General features: G+C 46.7%; 1 protein-coding gene across 3 annotated transcripts in view; it reads left to right on the top strand.

The window, feature by feature from the left end:
* Slc25a12 (solute carrier family 25 member 12) overlaps nucleotides 1-19,761 on the top strand; it is an 88,573-nt gene extending 68,812 nt beyond the window's left edge. For all 3 annotated transcript variants that reach the window (XM_006972416.4, XM_076569649.1, XM_042275451.2), the window contains 6 exons: nucleotides 95-175; nucleotides 11,602-11,742; nucleotides 13,611-13,749; nucleotides 17,155-17,313; nucleotides 17,436-17,526; nucleotides 18,713-19,761. In XM_006972416.4, coding sequence (XP_006972478.1) covers nucleotides 95-175; nucleotides 11,602-11,742; nucleotides 13,611-13,749; nucleotides 17,155-17,313; nucleotides 17,436-17,526; nucleotides 18,713-18,917 — 816 coding nt within the window. In that variant the 3' untranslated portion in view covers nucleotides 18,918-19,761. The remainder of the gene's footprint in view (nucleotides 1-94; nucleotides 176-11,601; nucleotides 11,743-13,610; nucleotides 13,750-17,154; nucleotides 17,314-17,435; nucleotides 17,527-18,712) is intronic.
* The last annotated feature ends 499 nt before the right edge of the window (nucleotides 19,762-20,260 follow it).

Below are 20,260 nucleotides of genomic sequence, written 5' to 3'. Positions count from 1 at the left end.
GACAAGTGTTTTGATAATTTGGAAATAGGACGGTGTGTGCCAGCAGAGGAAGTGGCAGGAAATTCTGATGAGCTGATCTTGTCTTTCTAATTAGGTAAATGATTTTGTCCGGGACAAGTTTACCAAAAGAGATGGCTCCATCCCTCTGCCGGCGGAAATCCTCGCCGGAGGCTGTGTGAGTGTCTATCCTGAGTGTTTCTTGTGGCAAACATATTCCTCTAAGCTTTTTGCAAAGTAGGTATGAAATATGAATGACATTCCTCTTTAAAAACTTTTACTACATTTTCGTGTGTGTGTGTGTGTGTGTGTGTGTGTGTGTGTGTGTGTGTGTGTGTGTTGCTCACCTTGGTGTTTGTGTGTGGTGGCCAGAGGACCACTTTGAGGAGGGATTGAACTTAGGGCTGCAGGTTTGACAGCAGACACCTTTACCTACTGAGCCTCCTTGCTGGCCCAACCTTTTCCTTTAACTCAGAGAACTGCCCGAGAGGATTCTCATGGTAAGTGGTGTTTTAAAGTGAGTGTATGTATGTGTAGACAACCTTGAGTGGCATCCTCAAGAAAGTGTCCACCTCCTTTGAGACAGAATCTCTCGTTGGTTTGAAGCTGAGCAATTTAGGCTAGTCTGGCCGGAAGTGAACCCTAGCGACCTTCTTGACTCCACCCCTGCCATCCCTGGGATTCCCAGGCAGGCCGCCACATTTGGGATTGTGTGGCTTGTGGGGACGGAAGTCAGGTCCTCGGGCTTGCCTTCTAACCGAGCCTTCTTCCCGTTGTGTTATCTGATTCCTTTTTTCTTTTAGGTTTTCTAAACAAGGTTTCTCTGTGTAGCCCTGGCTGTCCTGGAACTCATTTTGTAGATCAGGCTAGCCTCAAATTCAGAGAGATCCACCTGCCTCTGCCTCTTGAGTGCTGGGGTTAAAGGTGTGCACAACCACACCCTGCTGGGTAATCTGATTTTTGAGTATTATTATCACGAGCTTTGTTTCTTTTAAGCTCCTAAAGCTCTATCTTCTAGACTTTGAAATATATATATATATATATATATATATGTGTGTGTGTGTGTGTGTGTGTGTGTGTGTGTGTGTGTGTGTGTATATATATATTTTATTTCATGTGTGTTTTGCTTGCATGCATGTAAGCGCACTATGTGGGTTCAGTGCCCATGGTGGTCAGAAGGGGGCTTCAGGTCACCTCCGCCTGTAGTTACAGATGTTTGTGAGCCACCCGTGGGTGCTAGCAACTGAGCAAGTGCTCTTAACCGCTGAAGCAGCTCTCCAGCCCCCTCTAGGCTTCTTAAATTCCTAAGTTTTGTTTTTTTAAGTATCAAAGGAAATGTAATAGCAGGTAGAGTTGACGGTTCATTTCTCTCCCTGGAACTTTTAAGCGGGAGGGGGCTGGTTAATTGGGTCCTTCAGTTTTATGTGTAGGAATGAGTGTGCCCTCGTGGTTTAATTAAGCCTCCTTATGGGGCTGCAAGGGGCCGTAAGACCCTGTAACGATATTGTAGCCATTGGCAAAAAATTCCCAAGCCGGAGACGGAGAGCGTAAATTCTTTTAGCGCTCAGATGCTCTGTGTTGAAGGTGTATGCACTGCATTGGATTCAGACTGGTTGACACATCTAAGTGTGTGTGGTCTGCCTAACAGTTGCTAATGGGATCTGCTTGGGACTTTCGTGCTTCATTTTGGTCCTGAAAATGTTAATAACTTCTGGTTGAATTGGCCGGAGGTCTTGGTGAAAACCTTCTTTCTTACTTGCTTACGGAGCCTGAGATGATGAGGTCAATGACCTTAGAAGTTTTAACTCAGAGATGTCCCTGGGGTCAGGGGGAACAGTTGCTCCAGGATTCTCCATGACGAGGCTTGTCAGTGGGACCCTTGCCTTGTGTGTGGGGTGAGGCCAGGCTTGCATATTTACATATACACCATGGCTGTGTGTGCTTTCTCAGGAGAGAGACTTACTTGGCTCAATTTATCCTTTATGAAAGATAAGCCCCCTGTCTACATGTGTCCACGGAAGTATGCTCTTCCCCTTATGTTGTAAGTAGATGCAATAAGTGTTTACTTCTTTGCAGATGATAGATACATTGTATCGGTGGTTTTACAGCATACACAGACCTGCCTGTAATCCCTGGAAAGCTAGGTATCTTTTATAGTGGAGGGGTAGTGCATGCCTGTAATTCCTGAATTAGGGAGGCTAATGCAAGAGAATCAGAATTTCAAAGTCACCTTTGGCTACATATGGGTTCAAGGCTAGCCTGGGCTAAATGAGGCCCTGTGTTGTTGTTGGTATTTTTTACTCTTTTGGGGGGCCTGCCACCCAGCTCCCAAATAAATCACTCACAGAGGCTTATTTATATTTATGAATGCCTGGCCTTAGCTTGGATTATTTCTAGCCAGCTTTACTTAACTTTAAATTATCCCAGCTACCTTTTGCCTCTGGGCCTTTCCCGTTCTCTTACTTCTGTAAATCTTACTCTTACTTCGTGGCTTACTGTGTAGCTGGGTGGCTGGTCCCTGGAGTCCTCCTCCTTCTCTGGCTACTTCCTTCTCCCCTCTCCCAGTTTTCTCCTTCTGTTTATTCTCTCTACCCACCAGCCCCGCCTATCCTTTCTCCTGCCTTGCTATTGGCCGTTCAGCTCTTTATTAGACCATCAGGTGTTTTAGACAGGCATAGTAACACAGCTTCACAGAGATAAACATAATGCAATATAAACAATAGTAACACACTTTAAAATAATATTCCCCGACAGTCCTGTCTGGGAAAGCAGAAAGAAACAAGAAGGTTGTACATTTTCTTTTCCACACAGCTAATGATTGCCGTGCTGTATAGAGGATTTGGGTCATAAATGGGCCGGTTCTCTTGTCTGCCTGTGACCTAAGTAGTTAAGCCATAGTCAGACATGTGACAACTTTGTTCTTCTAGGTGTGGACTCTTGTTTTCCGGCGAAGTCTAAGATACCCTGAGGGTTTGGCTGACACTGGATTTCTCCCTTAGTTGTGATTTATTTCTGGATCTTAATCCTGGTTGATGCTTGGCTGGCTGATAGCAGGAGAAACAGTGTTGGAATCTGGGCAAAGAGGAAGGAAAATGCACATTATTAGGTGGTGGTGGCATTCTTGTTTCTTGTTTTTATTTTATTTTTTTTGAGACAGAGTCTCACAGTGTAGCCCAGGCTGGCCTTAAACTCATGATGCTTCTTCTTTAGCTTCCTGAGTGGTGGGATTACTGGCACACATCACTCACATTGATTTTTCTACTGATGAACCATCAGTAGAAAATGGTGTTCTACAGCCCACCATTTCTCTCCAAAGTCAGTAAACTACACCAGATAATAGAGTCTGAGACACAAGCCTCTGTTTGTGGACTAGCATGCACCTCCGGGTAGAGGGTGATCCTGAATGGGGCCAGTCGACAGTGTGGAAAGCAGTTTCGCAGGGACCTGATCTGGAGTCCACGCCTCCGCGGTAGTGATCAGATAAATGTGTGTGTCCCTCAGTATGTTTAGCTGAGTGCTGTTGCTACCATTACCACCAAGTGGTTCACAGCTGCTCTTCCCCCAGCTACCCAGTTTTAAAACAGTACCTCACTTACTCAGGAAGGACAGAGCTAACTGAACCGGAAGCTCTTCCCAGCAAAGGGATGAGTGAGGGTCCAGGACTAGTTTCTTGTAGTCAAGAAGGAATACAATTGCCATGAGACTAGGGTAAACATTTCAGATCTGCAGGTATATGTTCTGCTGGTTGAGTTTTGTTTGTTATTGTTTTGAGATAGGGTCTCACCATATAGCCCTGGCTGGTCTGGAACTCTTTATGTAGCCCAGGCTGGCCTCAACTCCTAGAGATCCACCTGCCTCTCCCTCCTGAGTGCTGGGATTAAAGGTGTGACTCACCACATCTGACTTGAATATTTGTGTTTTTAATCAGGGTGTGTGTGTGTGTGTGTGTGTGTGCTATGTAAGGGTTCCAACCCAAAACCCAAAGTGAGGAAGCTGGACTCTACCATGGCCTTCCTGGTACTGTGACCAGTTTAACCTATTTGTTTAATTACATTTAGTGTATGTATCCTTGTGTGTGTGCACATGTGTGTGAGTATGCATGTGTATGTATGAGTATGCATGTGTATGAGTGTGTGTGAGTGCATGCGTTTGTGTGTGTGTGTGTGTGCCAGAGTCAGTTCTCTCCTTCTACCCTGTAGGTCTCAGGGAGAGCAGTCAGGTTGACAGGCTTGCCTGCAAGCTCCCTTACCCACTGAGCCGCCTTGCTAACTCACTATAGTCAAGTGTGTGTGGTAAGGCTGGGTATGGTGGCTCACACCAATCCCAGCTCTCAGGAAGCAGAGGCAGGAGGATGACTTCTAGTTCAAGCGCACCCAGGGTTACAGTGTAAGACCCTGTCACACAAAATAAAAAAGATATATGGTGTGTGCTGCATACAAAAACAAAAAAAATAAACAACAACAACTACAAAAAACAAAGTAAAACAAAAAACCAACCAACCAAACCAAAACCAAAAACCTATGTTGCATAGCTTGAAGAGTTGACTCAAACCCCACTGTGGTCCCATACTCGACATCTGGCAAGGATGAAATTCAAACCATGTCGATCCCCAAGTCCACAGTCTCTCGCATTTGGAAGACGAGTCTGGTCTTTATTTCCTCTCTTCCCTTTTCTTCTTACTATGCACCTGCTGTGCCTTTCAGGCAGATGTCATGGTTGATGTTGGGGATCAAACTCAGGGTCTTATGCACGCAGAGCGTATGCCTTACCAGAGCTGTACCCCTCACCCTAAGAAGACAGAGGCTTTTCTGATGCCAAAGTCACTCTCGAATGCCCACGTATCCAGTTCAGTAGCTTTTAGGATATTCACAGAGTATATGCAGCCAGCATCACAGTCAATGTTAGAACATTTCATCACTGTCCTCACCGACACCAACACACACACACACACACACACACACACACACACACACACACGCACACGCACACGCACACGCACACGCACGCGCACACACGTTAGCTATCACTTTTCCATCTTCTCACTTCACCCCCACATCCTAGGCAGCCATTAATAAACTCTTCCATAGACACCACTTCTGAATATTTCCTGTAAATGTAACCACATGGCATATAACCTTTGGAGTCTGGCTTCTTTCCCATAGCACGTTTTCAAGGTTCACTGATACTGTAGCATTGTCCCATGGGATTTAGAAATATTTCTTTGACCCTGCATCCCTTCCGGCATCCTCTGTTATATATTTAATATCCATTCTGAATGGGGTGAGATGTTTAGGTCATATGCCCTTTATTGGCTGGATCTCTTGTATTTGTTACATATTTTTTTTTAGGTTTTTGTTTTTGTTGTTTGTTTGAGACAGGGTTTCTCTGTGTAGCCCTAGCTGTCCTGGAACTCACTCTGTAGACCAGGTTAGCTTTGAACTCAGAGAGATCCTCCTGCTTCTGCCTCCTGAGTGTTGGGATTAAAAATGTCTGCCACCACTACCGGCACCATTTTTAAGTTATTTTTAAAGTTTATCATTAAATTTATTTATTGCGCACACACTTGGAAGTCAGAGGACATCTTCCAGGAGTGGTTTCTCTCCTTGCACCCTGTGGATCCCGGGATTGAACTCAGATCATCAAGCTTGGCAGCAAGCGCCTTTACCTGCTGAGCCATCTCATACCCCTGGTTTGCGGTTTTGTTTTGAAGGCTCAGAGCTATAGCTAGCTGAAGTCTGTCTTTCTCTACAAGCTGGCCTTGTACATCTTTAAAGAGCAGTGGAAACAGCCCTTTTCTTCCATTTCCAGGAATCAGTATGATCTCAACTTCATGCTGCCAACTTACATGGTCACATGTGTACATGCATACAAGTTAGACATCATTGTACTTTTTGTTGTTGTTGTTGTTTTGTTTTTTGAAACAGGGTTTCTCTGTGTAGCTTTGCGCCTTTCCTGGAACTCACTCTGTAGTCCAGGCTGGCCTCGAATTCACAGAGATCTGCCTGCCTCTGCCTCCATAGTGCTGGGATTAAAGGTGTACACCACCACATGGTACATTTAAGCCACATGTGAAGTATGATAGGTCCACAGGGATTTTTTACTTAGCTCATTCTGGCTGCTATAACAAAATGCCATGGACTGGGTAACAACAATCAACAGAAGTGAATTGCTCACAATTTTGGACTGTCTAAGATCAAGGCACCATTCTCATTGTGCTGATGGCCGACTGGGTCTCATGGCGCCCTGCTGCTCGATCTCCTATGGAGGAAGGGACAAAGCCTTCATCTTCTGTAGCAAACCAATCAGTTTCGATCTAGGTAGCTGCACATTGTTTTTTTTAAATCTATTTTACTTATTTATTTTTGGTTTTTAAGACAGGGTTTCTCTGTGTAGCCCTGGCTGTCCTGGGACCCACTCTGTAGACCAGGCTGGCCTCACAGAGGTGCATCTGCCTCTGCTTTCCTAGTGCTGGGATTAAAGGCACGTGCCACCACTGCCCGGCTCCTTTTCAAAAAAACAAACAAACGTGATTTATTTTATGTGTATCAGTGTTTTGTCTACATATGGTCAGACTTGGGCAGGGGGGTCTGGAAAGTGGCCATTGTCTCAGATGCCAGCTCTGCTAACTGAATCCCAGAGTATCACTGATGCATTCCTGTGGCTGAGACTTCCAGTGGGGTGGGTGGTGACATTCTCCCCCAGCTGCTCGCTTCCTCTTTACAAGATGCAGCTAATCATGTTTTAATCGTAAGACACTTCGATTTAGAAAATCTTAGATAAATTTTGACATAATTATAATCAAATAATGTATAGCAAATATTTTATGTTCCTAAGTGATTTAAGCCAAATGCAAATATTTTAATGTTCACAAGTGATTTGGCATTTCTTTTAAAGAGCCAAATCATAGTGTTTTCTGATATAATTAACAGTTTTCTTATTGGGCATTTGCTTTTTTTTTTTTTTGGTTTTTCGAGACAGGGTTTCTCTGCGTAGCTTTGCGCCTTTCCTGGAGCTCACTTGGTAGCCCAGGCTGGCCTCGAACTCACAGAGATCCGCCTGCCTCTGCCTCCCAAGTGCTGGGATTAAAGGCGTGCGCCACCACGCCCAGCTTTAAAAATGTGTAGCCCAGGCTGGCCTCGAACTCGTGATCCTCCTGCCTCCGCCTCCTTCAGCAAATCCTACCGGCGTGCGCCACCACCACCGGCTTTTTTTTTTTTTTTTTTTTTGGTTTTTCGAGACAGGGTTTCTCTGTGTAGCTTTGCGCCTTTTCCTGGAACTCACTTGGTAGCCCAGGCTGGCCTCGAACTCACAGAGATCCGCCTGGCTCTGCCTCCCGAGTGCTGGGATTAAAGGCGTGCGCCACCACCGCCCGGCTGCTTTTTTTTTTTTCTTGTGTAATTTCATTACTATTAAAGACTACAGACTGCATGTTGTCACAAATACAGGTGTATTTCCTCCATTGAGAAGTTACTATTTTTGGGGAACTGTATGTATTAAATAGTTGTATTTACTGCAAACAGAGTATTTTCCCTTTGGAAACTGTTTTTCTGTACTGTAAAAATCGGTCCCAGCATAAGAAGCACCCAGCTAAAGGGAGTGGAGGTAACAGAGGCCTTATTCTACACACGAGTCCTCTGGTCGAACACGGAGTTTAAAAATGGACAATGCATATTCTCAGGGCATGTTTCTTTTGAAGTATTACAAACACCCAAAGTTTCATATGTGTGTATATATATATATATATATATATATATATATATTCAAGTTTCATATATACATATTAATTAATTAATTAAACATTTATTTTGAGACAGGGTTTCTCTATGTGTAGCCTCGGCTGCCCTGGAACTCACTCTGTAGACCAGGCTAGCCTGGAACTCACAGAGATCCTCCTGCCTCTGCTTCCCGAGTGCTGAGATTAAATTGTTTGTCACTACATCCAGCCTGTGTTTGACTTTGTGTGTGTGTTTGTGTACATGTATGTTTGTGTGCGGTGTTGTGTATGTGCATGTGTGTACATGTCTCTGTGGTGTCTACACATGTGTGTACAGAGGCCAGCTGAGGACAGGGTCCCTCACTGAGTCTGGAGCAGGACTGGTGACCAGAGCCCCAATGAGCCTCCCGTCTCTGCCTGCTACAGTGTTGGGACTCCAGCTCTACAACCAAACCTGACTTTTTATGCGGACTCCAGCTCTACAACCAAACCTGACTTTATGCGGGTGCTGGGCGCTTAAATCCAGGCCTTCACGTTTGCGGAGCAAACATTCTTACCCACTAAGCCTTTCTAGCTCCATCTAAAGTTCTAGACAAATTAAATAGCAATCTTATCATTTCTAAAAGGTTTCAGTGTTTCTAGATAATAATTTGCCTACATGAGCCTAGTCCTGTTGTAAAGTTTAAAAATATTAAGTCATTTCAAAAACACGAACAAGCATTGTTGAACTGAGAGAAGTTTTATTCCTTAAAATCCGGGGACTACATAAGAGTGACCTGCTAGATGTGTACCTTGCTACGGTGTCACTGTTCCTGGTTGTCACATCCCTTGCTGGGAGGTCCACATTGGCAGTTCGCTTCTGTGTTCCAGCGTCTCGTATGGGTGCTCACCTTCAGTGCAGACAACTGTAGTTGGTTGTTTTGTTTGTTTTTGTTTTTGTTTTTTTTAACTCTTTTGCTCTTTGGGGGCCCACCATCTAGCTCCCAAATAAATCACATGGAGGCTTCTTCTTTTTTTTTTTTGAATGCCCAGCCTTAGCTTGGCTTGTTTCTTGCCAGCTTTTCTTAACTAATTATCCCATCTATGTTTTGCCTCTGGGCTTTTATCTTGCTATATCTTTCTTTGCTTCTTACTCTGTGGCTTGCCGTGTAGCTGGGTGGCTGGTCCCTGGAGTCCTCCTCATCTCCTCTCCTTGCTTTCTCATCCTCTCTTCCCAGATTTCTCCTCCTATTTATTCTCTCTGCCTGCCAGCCCCACCTATCCTTTCTCCTCCCTACCTATTTATTGGCCATTCAGCTCTTTATTAGACCATCAGGCGTTTTAGACAAAGTAACACAGCTTCACAGAGTTAAACAAATGTAACATAAAAGAATGCAACACGTCTTTGCATCATTAAGCAAACATTCCACAGTACAAAAGAATATAACACATCTTTAACTAATATTTCACAACAGACAGCAGTTAATGTGACTGTATGTGTAACGTGTCTTGTCAGCTCCAGGGTGTCCTGTGGGTGCCAACATGCACACCTTCAATGCAGACAGCAGTTAACATGACTGTATGTGGAAAGTGTGTCGCCCGCCCCTTTCCTCAGTTGTACTGAAGAAGGCTTGTTTGTACCCTGAAAGATTTGGAGACGTGTTGAAGGAGGCCACAGCTTAGTCAACTGGTCCTCATTTCTAAGATGATCAGATGAGAGAAGAGAATCTCAAGAGAAGGGAGCTGGGGGCCGTCTCTGGGGAGATGGGCGGGCGGGATGTGTAATTCGCCAGTGGGTAGTGTGAAAAGACAAGCTGGAGGTGGAGGCGCACGCCTTTGATCCCAGCACTCAGGAGGCAGAGGCAGGGAGATCCCTGATTTCGAGGCCAGCCTGGTCTACATAGAGAGTTCTAGGACAGCCAGGGCTACACAGTGAAACCCTGTCTCAAAAAAAACCAACCAGCCCAACAAACCAACCAACCAAAACCCATGAAAGGACTTGGGGTTTATTTAAACATAATGCTCGCATTTAACACTTAGCACCTAAAGGCCAGTTCACTGGTGGTGGTATGTCTGGGGGATTATAATAAAAATGTATAGTTCTTTTCTTTTTATCTTAATCTGCCTTAATTTAGAATAGAAAGCATGTTTTCCCAAATACGGTCTTTCCAACCATTATTTAAAAAAGCAATTTCAGGGAAATAGTAAACTTTTCAATTGATTTGGGCTTTAATTCTAGCTGCAGGAGTAATTACTTGGATTATCATTTTAACGTAATTTTTCACCCAGCCATCCTTTTGAAAGTGTTGTTTGCTTAGATTGAAACATTGAACAGCTCCTCTCTGCCTGCAGCGCAGCAGATTATGAGAGAAAGAAACACAGGCAAATCACATGTCAAATCCGACCAGTACATCCTCGTTGGGGGACCTACATGGCTGCTAGTGATCTGTGCTGTGTCAAGACAAAGGGGGATTAGTTCCCTGGGGCATTCAGGACAGTCAGCTGCCCAGAGGAGAACAGGAATCTGGGGCCGGTGTAGTGTTCAAAGTCGTGAGTTTGAAGGTCAGCCAGGATTTACACCAGAGGCATTGACGTGTGGCCCCAGAGTGGTTAGGAGCCTCCTTGCTGTCCTTTGGAAGGGGCCAGGGAGGGTGACAGGTTTAGGCAGATGTGGAGGAGTATGGCTGGAGGACTGATATGATGTTTGGGCATCTGTAAAAGTGCCCGTCGAGGAGCACACTTCTTATTTTACAGGGATGTGCGCTGCGGCTGAGTTACAACTGTGTGATGATTATGATTATATGAATACCATTACAATTATGAATATTGTATGAATATAGTTTTGATTATAGAATATAAACAGCCTCAATTTAAGACAAACCCACACAAATGAGATTCCTTCGCTTTATGAAGGGAGATAATATATATTTTATTTATTTATTTTTATAGATATGTGATCATGCACACATGCTCATCTTTATATTACAGAAACCCAAAAGGGAGCTGTAGCAATTATTTCAAACATTCTTTTTTTCATCCCTTCACTGCTTAGCAGATATCAGATGCAAACACACTCTGATCATTTAAAAATCAAATCTGTCACTCACCACCAGAGTGTGGAATGCGTCTTTGATCTGAGGGTGTTGCACTCTGGGTGACTCAGAGTTCTGTTTCCCAGCTCTGTCTTGAAGATTTTTTTTCCCTTGTTTTGTCTTGAAATGATACTAAAGTTTGCCTTCCCAAATTCCTTCCTTTTGTGTGGGTGTTGCTGGGCCAAGTTCAGAGCTCTGTGCATAGTCATACAGTGTAGAATTTGACCCAGAGCGGATAAGTCTGACTCTGAAGGCACCTGTGGGGGGCTAACGTTGTATTCATTTTCCTTCGAGCTGGCAGGCTGAAGACAGTGCTTTGCGGAGCATTCCCGTTCACCCAGAGTCCACCACCCCCTATATCTTCATTCCATTTGGTTTTCCAAATTGAGTTTATTGATTTTGCTGTTTTGGATATACTTGAGGTTATCCCTGAAGGTCAGTTCTGAGAATCGGTCTTGACATTTCAAATAGAAATTAACCTAAATCCAGCCATGGTGGCTCACATCCATAATCCCAGCACTCTACAGGCTGAGGCAGAAGGATTGCTGTGAGTTCTAGCTGAGACCGGGCAACATAGTGAGTTCCAGCCCAGTCTGGGCTACAGACTGAGCGAGACCTTGCCTCATCTAAACACAAGCCTAAAGAGAGACTGACATGAGGCATCTTTGGGACATCTCCATGAGAACTTCTCACACTGAGCACCATGTGGGCCTCTCCTTCCCTAGTGTAAAGTGAAGGAATCTTCTGTGGCTTTTCCTGCCTGCACACCCCCTGTCCAGCTCCGATGTGGAAGAACTTGTCTGTCTCCCTTGCTTGCAGGCTGGAGGCTCCCAGGTCATCTTCACCAACCCGCTGGAGATAGTGAAGATCCGCCTGCAGGTGGCGGGAGAAATCACCACAGGGCCCAGAGTCAGCGCTCTGAACGTGCTTCGGGACCTGGGCCTCTTTGGGCTGTACAAGGTGGGTTGATTTCTTTGGCTGACTGAGTGGAGAAGCTGTGACACACGAATAGACGCGAAGGAATGCAGAAGCCAGGTGACACCCCCATCCCCGACATGAAAAGCACGCCTACCCAGCAGAGTGACCTATGGGATAGAAAACCCAAGTGAAACCAGTCCGCTCGGGTAAAGGCAGTGGGACATACGCTCGAGGGCGCCTGTTGTCGTTTTTTTAGCTCTTACGCGTGCAGGATATCTCTTCCATCGAACGGCTGGCTTCAGGCTCTCGGCCTTCATCCCACGGGGCCTTTGAGAAGTTCCTGTGGTACTCACTTTTTGGGTCGGTTTAGGACTGGGGCTACTCTGAGGCTGAATACTTTCTTCTGTTTTCAGACCTAGAGGGGCTCCTCTTGTCTTAGTGTTCTGACCATGGTTAAAAACAAAACAAAACCCGATAGTAGAATTGGACAGGATTTGAGTCTTTAAGAAGTTAAGTGGGAGGATTTGTCAATAATGAATTCCATTAAAAAACAACAACAGTTACTGTACTTTCACAAAACGCCAGTCAACGGATTCCTCCCCTGCAGGTACACTTACCGCCGCCGTCATTACAGATCAGATGTAATGGAGCAGAAGCCAGTGTTTTTCTCTAACTAGGAGAGTATTTCTTTCCTTTCCTTTCCCTGGTAGACGAGGGGAATACGGAAATTTCACCTCTATAGGGGACTGTGTTTCCGCAGCATTGAATTTATTTATGGATCCATAACTGCTGAAATGTGTAAATTTACCTCTGTAACTGCAAATTAGAAATTAGGAATGTCTAGATTAGAGGCATGCCGCCACAGGGTGCCTGGGAGCCCGGCTGCCGGGCATGTGTCTTTACAGGATGCCTCCACTCTGCTCCTCTCTCGCCCACTCTCTGCCGTCCGCTGAGATTCCCTTGGAGAGCAGAATGTATAAATATTGGTTCTGTCTGTATCATCCTGTAAGAGTCCTTGGATGTTTTTGTTGTTATAAAGACAGCCATCGGGGAGCCCAGGGCTTGGGTGTAGCATTTGGCTAGTGAGGTAAAGCTCCAGGCCTGGGCTGGCATGGGTCCCTGGTAATGCTGAGGAAGATGTTCACTGCCCTCTCCATGGCCGGGACAGGCTGTCTTGAGTGGAATGTGGGAATGAACAGGCGAGGCTTTGGGGTTTTTTCCCTCTACTTTTCTTAGAATGGGCCCTCTCCATTGCCTCTGGCATTCTGCCTGGCACTCCCAGGGCTTGGAACTGATTGAGATTGGTAATTTGTGTTTTTTTTTTTTTTTTTTTTGTGGGGGTGTGCTTGGGAATCAAGCTATTCATTTGGGATCTCAGTCTAATACCTCTGCTCTTTTCCCTTACACCTCATCCCCACTCAGGCTCCCCACCCCCACCCTCAGCAAAGCTCACAGGTCAAGCAGCCTTGGGAGTTTGAGACTCCTTATGAATCCTAAGATGTTGCCTTGCTTAGTGCACAGAAAGTCCCAGTTACACGTTGCCAAGTTGCAGAGACCACAGCAGAGCTCCCCTTGGGGTTAATATTGTACCGACTGCACTTTGGTGTGAATACCAGAACAGAAAACAAACCAAGTTTTCAAACCCTAAGTCTAGCACTTCTGGAAATGCTAGGAAGTTCTTATTGCCAGAGTGCTGCTGGGGTTAGCCTGCATACCCAGTCTCCCTGTGAAAGGAGAGTATGCTTTCTGCCAGGCACACTTGCTCTGTTCCTCTATCCCCCACCTAATTCCCCTCACGTCACTCCTAATGCTGTTTGAAGGACATCTCCGCTTGTCACTGGTCTGCTTCCCATGCGGACATTCAAACCCTGTTTACACACTGTTTTGCACTGTTTCCTCGCGTGTGACAGGGTGCCAAAGCCTGTTTCCTCCGAGACATTCCCTTCTCTGCCATCTATTTTCCTGTGTACGCTCACTGCAAACTCCTTTTGGCTGATGAGAACGGACGCGTGGGAGGCGTCAATCTCCTGGCGGCTGGAGCCATAGCAGGTAACTACAGACCTTTTTAACTCAAAGAATTCTCTTAAGAAGTACAGAGTCTCTGACTTCGCTCTTTATTTCTGGAAGTTATTGTTGGGATCTGACTTAGCTGGATATAGCTGCCTTTTCTCCTTTGTGGGATGTGCTGTGATTCTGATGAGAGTTAATTACATTTGCATAATGTGGATAAACAACTTAATGCAGCTTAGCAACTTGGAGCCAAATTAGATCTGCCCATCTAAATTGGGCTTTCATCATTAACACGGTTCTTAGCCTCCTGGGCTCCCGAAACCTTGGGTGCAGCCAACTGAGGTGGAGAAGTTCTTGGCCAGAGCACTTGCTCTTGACCTAGTGCTGATGGGCGGGCCCTGCCTGCCCTTGTACTTGTCCTGTAGGGTGGAGTGTTCCTGTTTGGGCTCAGTTCTCTCTTCCTGCTACCACAGCTCCCGTCGGACCAAAGCAGCGCCCCACAGCAGACTGCCCCCCCCCTCAACTCCGTTTTCATCTTTTTTCTGACCATAGCGTTCAGTTTGCCTAGCGGTTGCTTGAATTCTTTCCTTCCCTGTAGTAGGCTGAGTGCTTCTGAGGGCCCTGCCTTCCCCCGAGTGGCCGGCATAGCAGTAGAGGCTCAGGACGAGGCAACAGATGACGGATCGCATGAAGATCTTCATCTGGTCTAAGACACCAGATTAGGCCCAGAACAGAGTCCATCAGAAAGAGGAGCCTGGCAGTCAGGAAGGGATCAAGACGCTCCTGACCAAGAGCAGAGGGGAGGGTTTGAACGTGTGTGTGTGTGTGTGTGTGTGTGTGTGTGTGTGTGTGTGTGTGTGTGTGTCCTTACTCTTGAGTTACCAGGGAACTGACTTGGAATAGAAGGGATCAACCAGGCATCCTTAGAGGCAGCCACACACTGAAATGACAAGGAAAAGGCCCGTCTTCCTTCCACACAGCCAGTGACAAACCCGCACAGAACCTAGCGTGGCCAGGACTAGGCTCCTGGTCCCTGCTTGGGTTTTTATTATTACTATTATTATTATTATTATTATTATTATTATTATTATTATTAATTGACATGTGGGAAGCAGAGACAGGCAGAGCTCCAGCCTAGTTTACATAGTGACTAGTTCCAGGATAGCCAGAGCTGCAGAGTGAGACCCTGTCTCAAAAAAACCAAAATCAAAACAGGATTAATTTATTTTTATGTGTGTGTTTGCCTGCATGTATGTATGGCACATGCATGCCTGTTACTGGAGGAGCCCAGGAGAGGTCAGATCCCCAGGAACTGGAGTTACAAACAGTTGTGAGCTGCCATGTGGGTGCTGGGAATCGAACCCAGGTCCTCTAGAAGAGCAGCCAGTGCTCTTAACAGTGGAGCCACCTCCCTGCTTGCCTCTCACTTGCTAGGTTATCCTCTTCTTCTGTTTGGTGTTTTCGATTAGGAGTCCTGGGTTCTGAGAGCGTTGGGATGGGTACATTGTTCTTGCTTCTGATGACAAGGGACAACTTGCTTTAAAAAATAAACCAACCAGCCGGGCGGTGGTGGCGCACGCCTTTAATCCCAGCACTCGGGAGGCAGAGGCAGGCGGATCTTTGTGAGTTCGAGGCCAGCCTGGGCTACCAAGTGAGTTCCAGGAAAGGCGCAAAGCTACACGGAGAAACCCTGTCTCGAAAAACCAAAAAAAAATAAAAATAAAAAAATAAAAAAAATAAAAATAAACCAACCAACCCCCCCCCAACCAACCCCCCCTCCCCCACGCTCCCCCCCAAAAAACAACCAGGCCTTTGAGCCCTCATCTGGGGTCCAGCACATGCTTTGGCCTCTGGCATGTGTGATCTTGGCTAGTGGAGTGGGAGCTGCTGGTCAGGCTGGCATAAGGACCCCAGCTCCTTTCCTGTACTCACCAGACTGTTACGAAGGGGGCAGCATTTCCCCTTCCAACTCTTCCTTGTGTTTCCTAATCAGCAGCAAGGCCTGCCAGGGGAGTCCGTCTGCTCGCTCACAGCCAGGCACTTGCCAGTGGGCAACAGAACCACGTGAGCAGTTCCCAGTCCCACCAGCTTCTTGCCTGTAGACATCTGCCGGGTTTCCAGAGAGAGGAGAGTTTTTCCAATTATTACCAGTCAAGCTTCGCTAGCAGGTCCTGAGAGCGTCTGGAGGGCCGCCTCAGAAGGCAGCAGTTTACCTGCTTCTGTCTGAAGAGGGTGCTGGGCGCATCGTGGGGAGTACTGGCATCATTCTCTAAACAGAGGCCCTCAGGGCCACCAGCTCCATTTGCCTAGTGATGAGACCGTGATATTTAGGCCAAATTGAATTCCTTCCCCCTGGGGAAGGTCATGCTGCTCCTTCAAGGTTTGTTCTGTTTTATGAACAAAAGCTATGCTTGAGAAATGCATCTTCTGTGTCCTGCTGCTGCTGCATCTCAGGTGACCCCAGGGAGCTGAGGCGCAGGGGAGGAAGAGTGGCCTTTGGATGTTCGGTCCCCTGCTGCTCTTTACCGGGATGCCTGACCTGCTTTCATTCAGGTTGTAATGACTTCTGTCACGTGAGCAGATCTGAAGGGAGGATTAGTCACCTCTCTCTTAGCACCTCAGACTAGCCAGTGCTTGATGCGTTTGACACTCACCTCTATGGTGTGTGGTTGGCAAGAATCAGCCAAGACCAGTACGGTTTGGTGCCACATACGTTCTGTGGCTCCTTACATCAATGTCATCTCATACATTATACATGAAAATACTTTTGTCTTATTTAAAGAGGGGAAAATGTAAAAGTAGTTGAAACTGGAAAGGGAACATGGCAATTATCCTATCACTATTATTACATTTCTCTCTCTTTCATCGTTCTTTGGGATGGTGCAATCAAGAGAGATTTCCTATATTCAGAAAGAAAAACAAAACATTTTCTCCCTGATTCTGCTGAAGCAACTAGCAGGCTCCTCAATGCTCCTTTTCCTCTTGTGTCTGGGTGTCTGTTTATGGAGCTTTCGGTTCCCCTTGGGGTTACAGTTGTGGATTGTCTTGTTGGATGTATTGTGGTGATAATTTGTTTGTGCCCTAACAAATAAAGCTTGCCTGGAAATCAGAGTGTGGAGCTGGCCACTAGTTAACTATAGAGGCCAGGTAGTCATGGCACACCCCTTTAATCTCAGTACTTGGGAGGCTCACGCCTTTGATCCCAGCACTAGGGAGGTGGAGACAGGAAGTGATCTGGCTGGACAGATAGAAGACTATAAGGCGGGAGGAGACAGGAGCTCAGCCCTTGCAGTCTGAGGATTCCTGGAGGTAAATTCCAGCGGCTGCCTGTGCTGTGCTGCTTCTCCCATCTCCAGGCAAGCTTTATTTGTTAGGGCACAAACAAAATCTCACCACCACGTACGACGCCCTTAGGATGAATGAAATGTGGCTTTCTCCTCAAAGGTGTACCTGCTGCTTCTCTGGTGACCCCTGCTGATGTGATCAAGACAAGGCTGCAGGTGGCCGCCCGGGCTGGCCAGACAACATATAGCGGGGTCATTGACTGTTTCCGGAAGATTCTCCGGGAAGAAGGGCCATCAGCATTCTGGAAAGGGACCGCAGGTAGATGCTGGGGGGCCCTCCAGAGTGGCTGTCCGGCTTTCATGTCCTGCCCCCGTGACTCCACAGTAGCCTTGCCACAGCCGTCAGGGGTTAAGCTGCCTCTCCCTGTCCGTCTTTTCTAGCTCGAGTGTTCCGGTCCTCCCCTCAGTTTGGAGTCACTCTGGTCACCTATGAACTTCTGCAGCGGTGGTTCTACATTGACTTTGGAGGCCTGTGAGTGCATCTGCTTCCCCTGATAAAGACCCAAACCTGTGCTTGTTCTGTTCACGGAGCCTCTTTGGGAATGCCGAGAAAATGGAGGCAACAGAGTCCTTTAAAACCAGGGCATAGAAAGCAATGGATTTTAAAAGCTCCCATGTTAGAGTCAGACCTTATCAGAGTGACTCAGCACACAGTATTCAGCAACTATTTGGGGCCATTTTAGGGAGGCATCGAATTAAAATGCCATGTGAATAAGTGTCTTTTTTTAAAAAAAGTGAGATTATGTCATTATTAGTTGGATTGTTTAATATGGCCCAGAAACAATCCAACGGGCAGTAGTCACACTCCTGAGATGAGTATGATCATGAGTTCATCATTCCCATCATTTCCTACCTAGATGTTCACATGGCCAGTTCACACACAGGGCTTCAAAGGGAAGTGGGTCAGTCATCGGTGTCAGCCCCAGACTGAGCTGCTCCGAGCTCAGCACTCAGGGCTTACCCTGGGAGAAGAGCAATTGCTTGTTGAGTCTGCAGGGAAGCGGTATCCAAAGCAAGCAAGCAGTTATTAGCAGTTGGACAGAGGGTCAAGTACCACTCGGAGTCTGTATCTCTTAAGCCTGTGAGCCCCTCTCCTGCCCAAAGCCTCAGTGGGGTGTGAGCCATTGACCCAAGTCCTGGGGGGACCTATACATAGAAGAGATGCAAGAAGAGCAATGTATCATCCCGTCGTACAGATGCTGATGTCGGCCTTTCTGTACCCTCAGAGACTATAGAAGCCAGAACTGAATCTGTGTCTTTTTTAGTGAGAAGCTTCAAGAGCCCACTAGTTAAGAAACTCTTGAATTACATCAATTTTTATACCTTTATGATAGATTTCATGCATGTTTCCTGCATACAGTTTGAAAATTGAGAGAAGTCCACACATAGCCAGTTTCCCAGAGACTATCAGTATCCGAGTGTTTTCTCCTGAGTCCAGGAGTCTGCTTGCTCATGCATTGAGGGTGGGGCCATTTGTCTTCTATATGAGGTAGGTGAAAGCAATGTTGTGGTGAGGCTGGAAATCACAACAGACGCAGAAGAGGTGACATGGAGAGCTGAGACAGCCTTCTTGGTGGTGTGCGGGGGGGCCACCGACCATGCCTAATGTCAGCTGCCGTCACCAGCCCTGAGCTCACCCTCCTTTTTCCTGTCCACAGCAAACCTTCGGGCTCAGACCCCACACCGAAGTCGCGCATCGCAGACCTGCCTCCTGCCAACCCCGATCACATTGGTGGCTACAGACTTGCCACAGCCACTTTCGCCGGCATCGAAAACAAGTTTGGCCTCTACCTCCCCAAGTTTAAGTCTCCTAGTGTAGCCGTGGCTCAGCCCAAGGCGGCGGCAGCGGCGGCGGCTCAGTGACGTGGCAACTGCAGACTGAGGCCCAGGAGAACGGCCGGTACCGTGTCCAGTCAGCCGCATGGTACTGTCTGCGCTGGGGTCAACCACTTTCTGTGCGACCTATACGTGTATTGTTCATAAAGTGATCATATGCCCAGGGAGAGCCACAGTGCAGTTCCAAGCTTTAGTCTTATCTGTTGAAATGTTTTCTGAGCCTTGGCATGAATCCCGTGTTCTAGACTCTGCTTCGCAAGCTTGTACCTACAGTGACTGTACATATTGTACATCTTTGTACAGAGACACCTTGGCACCTCATCCCAACAAATCACATTTATAGAAATGTAACGCAGTTCTCAGTGGCTTTGAACTGTACAGAATGTTTTGAAAGTGTTTTATTAAGAATCATGTAAGAATAAATGTACTAAAGTTAAATTCATTCTCTTCTTGGTGACTTAGAGAAGTCAGGCTTCAGTGTTGAATGTATCCGATTTCAGTTTGTTTCCCACCCTGGAACAGGAAGGCATTTGCTCGTAAAAGGCAGAGGGAGATGATGCTCACTCACAGCGTTGAGTAAGAGATGCTTTGAAAAGGTGCGTGCCCGTGGATGCCCGAGGACCAGCTGGTGACTTGCGTGCGCTGGTGTGTTTCCAGCTGTCTGTAGCAGAGTGCAATCTTTCTGACAGCCGGAAGTGGCTGCTTGTGTCCTCGAACACGGGGAAACAGGATGGGCTCCAGCTCGGCTCCCTTAGTTCTGCCTTCCTCCTGGGCAGCGAGGTAAAGGCCAAGATGTTGAAAGGGTAAAAGTTTGGAAGTTTCCCTCCGTGTGGTATGATACGAATCAAAAATAAACGCACACCAAAACGTCTGCGTGGAGTCGGTTTCCTTCCTTGGTCATGGTGCTTTTGTCTGATTTGCTGACTCTGCTGACTCTGTGCCCCTCCTAACGTAGGAACTGTGGACTTTGGAGTGAGGGAAGGGAAGGAGGAGAGCTCCTAGGTGGTGATCTTGTGGGTCCAGGTCCTCACAGGGCGTGGAGATGGAGACGGCTCCCTCAGAAGGGCTCTCACCTGGGGCCCACTTACTCATTAACAGTTACTTCCAAGCTCAGCCACACTTAGCTGTGGCTCTTACTTGACTGATGGTGACATCAGGACTGACTTACTTTAGCAAAGTGCTCTGGGAAAACACGGCTGTGACCATTGACCAGGATGTGAGGATGTATACAGATGTATGTGTGATTGAGGACGAACCTGGAGATGGACCAAGTCATCCCGTGCCCTACACAGCACTCATCGGCTGGTGGCCGACAGCCCTGTATCTACAACTCTGAGCTCTCTTGAAGCCCCGAGACAAAAAATATTTGA

The sequence above is a fragment of the Peromyscus maniculatus genome, chromosome 4 (genome assembly GCF_049852395.1).
Source record: "Peromyscus maniculatus bairdii isolate BWxNUB_F1_BW_parent chromosome 4, HU_Pman_BW_mat_3.1, whole genome shotgun sequence".
Taxonomy (NCBI): domain Eukaryota; kingdom Metazoa; phylum Chordata; class Mammalia; order Rodentia; family Cricetidae; genus Peromyscus; species Peromyscus maniculatus.
The sequence above is the reverse complement of the archived record's forward strand: the minus strand, read 5'-3'. Positions and strand labels throughout refer to the sequence as shown.